This window comes from Halichoerus grypus, chromosome 14 (assembly GCF_964656455.1).
Source record: "Halichoerus grypus chromosome 14, mHalGry1.hap1.1, whole genome shotgun sequence".
In the NCBI taxonomy this organism is placed as follows: domain Eukaryota; kingdom Metazoa; phylum Chordata; class Mammalia; order Carnivora; family Phocidae; genus Halichoerus; species Halichoerus grypus.
The window spans coordinates 44,204,888-44,210,887 of record NC_135725.1 but is presented as its reverse complement, the minus strand read 5'-3'; the positions used below and the strand labels follow the sequence as shown (position 1 = coordinate 44,210,887).

Sequence of the window (6,000 nt, the reverse complement as noted above, 5' to 3'; positions counted from 1 at the left end):
AAACATGTTTCATAATTTTCTGTGTAGAGATCTTATATAATTCTTATTAGACTTATACCTATGGGTTTGAATTTTTTAAGTGATTTTTCTAACTACTTTTTTTCTAATTGATTGTTACTGGTATATAGAAATAAAGTAACCTTTGAATATTGATCTTATATTCAGTAACTCTATAACTATGGATTCTAATAGTTTACCTGTGATTTTTCTATATTTTCTCTATTCACAATGTCACTGGTAATTTCTTTTTAAAAATTGGTTTTAAGAATTGATCTGTAATACCCTAACTCAGGTAGCTAGCAAAAATATTATTTTCATGTTAGAGCAGCTCACATATAGAACTTCACATATTAGATGAAAACTGTTCATGTTAGATCAGAATATTTGGGCTATTAGCCTCAGCATGGAAGAATACAAAGTGCACCCAATATATAAAAAACGTGTTTATTTTCTCAGAAGCTCAGAAAATACAAATTCTGTAGGCACAACTCCCCTCCCCCACCTCCACACATGCATGCGGGCGCACACACACACACACACACACACACACACACACAGAATGCTGGCTTTGGCCAATCTATATTTCCCTATTTCTTTCTCTTTAAGCATGAAAGACAACAAAAGACTGGTTGAAATGACATATTTTATTTGTGTCTCTGAACATTCTATCCTTTTGATATCACCACTGGTGGTATCTCATGTAACTTCTAGAAGACTTCCTCTCCCCCATTTCTTATCCTCTCTCCCAAATCACGTTCTTCCTAGGATTACCAGGAAGTTACCAATGTCCAGGCTGGTTGACTTCTTGCTAACGAACTTCCCTTGCTGCCAGAGAGGAACATCTGAGGTCAGAACCAGGTCTGGTTTGGCTGCATTGAAGGCAACGGAGACTGAAATGAGACCACCATGCCCCCCCACCCCAACAAATGACACAAAATCAAGGACCAGAGCCTTTGGTTGTTTCTTCAGCAATATTTATTGGAAACGGCGATGCTTCCTGTGGTAAGAGGTTTATACATTAAGCAGTAAGATTTGCCTTTCACTCCACGTGACCCACGACCGGAGGTGGCACATCCGAAGCAGCACGTTCAACCTCTGAAGGAATCTGTATAGCTAGATAAATAGAACTCTGAACACCTAACAGGACTTCATAACTGATACCAAAAACACCCAAAACCAAAAAACCACTCATAGGCTTACACACAGCACTGTGCACACAACATGAAGATGGAATAGAAGGGACGGAAATAAAAGTCAGGACTGAGGTGGGAAAAACTTTTGCAGGTGCGGCCATACATCTTAAACTGCTAAGCACAAAAATCATCTTTATTTGGTCCTCATTGAGGGCAGAATCTGCACAAATGACGTTCAAAGAACACAAGGTGGAAGCGGAAAGGAAAGACAGTTACTGTTTCTTGGTCTAGGAACTAGTGGAATAATGGTTTCTTGTGTTTTTCTCCTTGTGTGTCTGTGCCAAATGGACTCATGAAGCACGTAATTCATAAATAAAACTGAAGTGAAGATATGTGTTCCCTCTTCCCTGTACCTTTGGAAATGGCCTAAATACATAAGTGGTTTCTCTGCAGCAAGAAATTTAAGCTTGGAAACCAGATGTTTTCCCATTTCCTCATAATGGACCATCTCTTCTCTTCAGCCCCTCCTACCATGTGCTGACTGCTAACTGCCTTACTTAGAAATACAGCGGGAGTCCCCTCTGGCTTTATGAGCAGGGAGGGAAGAAAACCGGCTGTCCCTCAGAAATAGGCATAACTGGGAGGAACAAAAGTGACTGTTTTCAGAAAAGGATTTTAACTCACATTCCACACTTTCCTACTGATAGCATCAAGGGACTGACTCATTCAGACCAGAAGACAAGTTGCTGGTGAGGGAGGCTTTCTTCTACAATTCTGTGACTCACATATTTGGGAGGGAACAATGGGAAATCAAGACCTTTCTCCTATTGAAATGGAGAACCTGAGACCTTGAGATGGCCCCTAGGTGATAGATAATACCTTCCGTAGGATGGTTTTACTGTAATGTGGCTCATGGTCATATTCTAAGAAGCCACAGCCTCCTGAGAACCGTGTAAACAGCAGTTCAGTGACTACTGGCTGGTCTCAGATGGTGTTTAAAAAGCACATGCCATGCCCACCAGCCTAAGAAGATACCACCCATCACCATGACTCTTGTGGGATCACACAAGTCAACCAAAGATACTCGGTGGGGCTTGATGACTTGGACCACTGCGGCCTGCATTTGGGATGTGTTGTAAGCAGCATTACCGAAGCAGTGGTTAAACTTAACTATCTGGGTCAAGAGGAGGTAAGCCTGCCAGCCTAACATTCTAATGGGGCAGGGCAACCAGAATCTCCACATAGTTGATGGGGAAGAAGCCTGACTGGCCATGAAGCATCCCCTCATACCAGTTCTCATCAATTTGGTTAGTGAGTGTGATGATATCACCCTCTTTAAAACCCAACTCCCCTTCATTTTCAGGTTCAAAGTCGTACAGAGCTCGGCAGCAAGGCTGATCCATTGGGGCACCTAGAAGTGAAAGCAGGAGAGAAGAACACAGAAAGACAAGGGGTATTTAACTCACATATCTACCACCTGCTTAACCTGCCTGGCCTGCCGTCCCCCTGGCTTCCTCCCTCACTCCTCTCTCCTGCTGAAGCTTCCTCTTGCGGCTAGTCCCCAGTCCGCTGCATAGCATCTGCCCTTCAGCAGTCTTCAGAAGTTTTCTCAGATTCCTGGAAGTCGTTGGACGCCTGCTTCCATTTCCAGGATGAACAATGGCCGCGTCTATGCTTGTGACACATGCAACACCGTCCGCCAAGGTGTGCCTTCCTGACAGTGTCCAGAGATGGGAGACCCAGTGACTTAAGGAGTTTTAATGAGTTTTCGGTTAATAGAACATGGCCTGAATCCTTTCCATGCTAGCATTTTAAAATCTCTGTACATGTGAAAGAGTCAAGTCCATTACATGGACAATGCTTGGCAACATCAGAATAACAGTGCAGTGCTAATTTTTTAAAGGTAAAAACTCCAGCCTCTGGAAAACTGCTGTAATGTGATGAAAACAACATAAGACACGTATTTCTGTTCTGTTTGGCTAGATAAATAGAACTAGATAAATAGTTCTAAAGAGATAAATCTAGCGGGGTATACACCGGACAGTGGCTCTTAGAAGTTAGCTGGCTGCAAGGACTAGTCATGTAAGTTGTGGTGAGTCTGCTTCTCCCTATTCAGAAACCAACCACGTATTTCACTCTTCTTTTGGAGACTTGTTCATTTTTTGCTTTCTTAAAGTAAAAAAGTAGTTGACCCCTCATACCAGTTCTCATCAATTTGGTTCATTTTTTGTTCAAGTTCATACTCTGAGTGATCTTGTACAAGGCACTTCCCTTTCAGTTTCCTTGTCTAGCATTAGAACTAACAGAACTTACTCCACACTACTATTGTGGCTATTGAGTGAGATCGTGTAAAAATTATATAACTTACTCTTGGTAAATTGTTGCATATATAAGGATGAGTACATGGGAGTTTTGGCATACAAAAAATAACATACTATGCCTTGAGTAAAATAATGAAGAATGGAATCATATCTTAAAAGTGATCTATTTTAAATGACCATCTATATTTAATATAGCACGCCTCCACATGAGCACGTAAACTCAAAACACATGCATACAGCTCCCGTGTCACCTAGATGACTTTAAAGGGAAACAATGTCAACTACTTTTTTACTTTAAGAAAGCAAAAAATGAACAAGTCTCCAAAAGAAGAGTGAAATACATGGTTGGTTTCTGAATAGGGAGAAGCAAACTCATCACAACTTACATGACTCGTCCTTGCAGCCAGCTAACTTCTAAGAGCCACTGTCCCGTATACCCCGCCCTGGGGGCTCTGAGCAGTGAGGCGAACACAAAGGGCAGAGAGCACCAACTGTCACCACAGACCTCACTTTTTTCCTTCATGGTCTCCAGAGAGCACCTCATAAAACATTTCCTACTACAGAATGTCAAGCCTTGGGCTCCAGGGAAAAGAGGAGACACTGCATTTCTTGGAAGTCCATGTCCAGTGTAAGATAGTTTCCACTTCTTCACCCAAGCAAATTGTTAAGGTTGAAAATGTTTCAAGCACAGGCTTTTACCTAATCTGTGTATCGGGGGTAGAGAGCAATGGTGCCAACTAAAAGAACCTATTATTGGGTATACATCAATATTCCTGATAGAAAATAAATTTCAGCTTTTACTATACTAACCTCAGTTACCAGGGTACAATGAGTTGGTTGAAGGTGAAGGAAGGAGGGAAAGCTAGCCGATGTTGAGATTCGAAATACATTCATCTAGAAAGGCGATCACCCATATGCTCCGGTGACTTAAGAACTCCAGCTGGACATGCTGCTGGAGCTGCTGTCTGTGGGTTATATGTGAGTGTCTGTGGGCGCGCCCTGCCAGGGCATTCACCCTCATGCGTGCTGGAACACAGAAGGGAAAAACAGAAAAGAAAGAGGAGGCTCCTGGCACCAAAATGACACATTAGGGTGACTTAACACCACAAACGAAGGCAAAGTCAAATGTGTTACTTGGGAGGTTTATGTGTGCTGATGATGGAGAGTGAGAGAAAAAGGGATGTACAAAGAAAGTTTTCTAGAGGAGAGAAGGGGGAAAAGGAGGGAAAGAAATGATCAATGAGAGACGAAGGAAGACGTGCTTTAGAAGAGTTTCTACCTGACGAAACCATCCCGTAAGAAATGTATCACTGTAGAGTTCTTGTGCAGCCAGACTGGGCTGTGCCTAGAATTTCTGGGAAAGTGTCAGCGGGGTGTGCCCAAGGCCTGGGTCATGGGGTCTGCAGGTCTCAGCTGCTTACCTGCAGGTTTGGGTGTACCCGTGTGAGAGAGGCCCCCGTTGGGCTGAGTACTGTCTCCAGTTGTAAACTCCAGGCTCATTCGTGGTTTAGGCTGATATTCCCTTCTAGGCTGAGATGAAGCTTGTCTTATTCTGCATTAAAAAGAAAAGGGAGGGGGGGAATAAGAGTATGGAGCCAATTAAGAAGCAAAAAGAAAAGCAGTAACATCCAGGAAGGCTACTAATGTGGAGCAGGGAAAATCTCAAAAAAAAAAAAAAAAAAAAAAAAATAAAGAAACAAAAAAACTAGCCTTCTCTGTGTATGTCTCTGCTTTCCGTGATGTCCCTCTGTGGTCCGGCCCTCACCATCTTCATCCTGTCTCTCAATCCCTCACTTCCTCATTTATTCAGAACTCACTTTGCAAATGTGCACTCTGGTAGGTGCAGGGAACACAAAGATGAGTACGACACAGTTCTCGCCCTCAAGCAGCTTATGGTCAGTAAGGGAGACAGAATGTAAACACCTGAGGACCAGAAACCATGGTGAGTGTTGTTCTGGAGAGACACAGAATGCTACAGGAACACGGGGGTGCCAGCAGGGAGGCGTCTACCTGTCCACGGGAAGGCTTATGGAAGGGGAGAAAAGACAGCTGAGAGTCATTTCCAGATGAACAGTCCTTTCCAGAAGAAAGAGTTTAAGAGCTGGAGTAGGTCTGGAAGGAGGAAATACTGTGTGCCCTAAGAACACTGAGTGGTCTGAGATACAAGAAGTAGGAAAGAAATGAGGGAAGACAGGAGGAAAGTGGAAAGGTATGGCCAATTAATGTCTTCCCCACACCCCTAAGTATTTTCCACAGTCTCAGGTGTTCATGAAGCAAAGGGTACAACAGATTCGCAAAGATGGGGAGGGTTCAAGTTATGGTGATTATAGAACCATACTGACTTTGAACATATGTCAGAGGAAAAAAGGAAAATGGCCCTTTGTGCTCAATGGATGTCACAAAGACATATAATATTTCTTTAGTATGTTGAAATGCAGGGTTTTAAATCTTTCTAGATGCTTCAGAGTGTGACACACATTCCCACAAGGGTGCATTGAGGAGAGATAGACAAAGTGACACACAGGACAGAGCGGGGCCTCTGCCTA

The 6,000-nt window shown here is 43.0% G+C and overlaps 1 protein-coding gene across 3 annotated transcripts in view; it reads right to left on the bottom strand.

Moving 5' to 3' along the window:
• Positions 1-952: 952 nt before the first annotated feature.
• The window catches only part of SH3GL2 (SH3 domain containing GRB2 like 2, endophilin A1), a 215,344-nt gene continuing 210,296 nt past the window's right edge, over positions 953-6,000 (bottom strand). For all 3 annotated transcript variants that reach the window (XM_078061261.1, XM_078061260.1, XM_078061259.1), the window contains 2 exons: positions 4,876-5,006; positions 953-2,544 (listed from right to left, as the gene is read on the bottom strand). In XM_078061261.1, the coding sequence (XP_077917387.1) occupies positions 2,345-2,544; positions 4,876-5,006 (331 nt within the window). In that variant the 3' untranslated portion in view covers positions 953-2,344. The remainder of the gene's footprint in view (positions 2,545-4,875; positions 5,007-6,000) is intronic.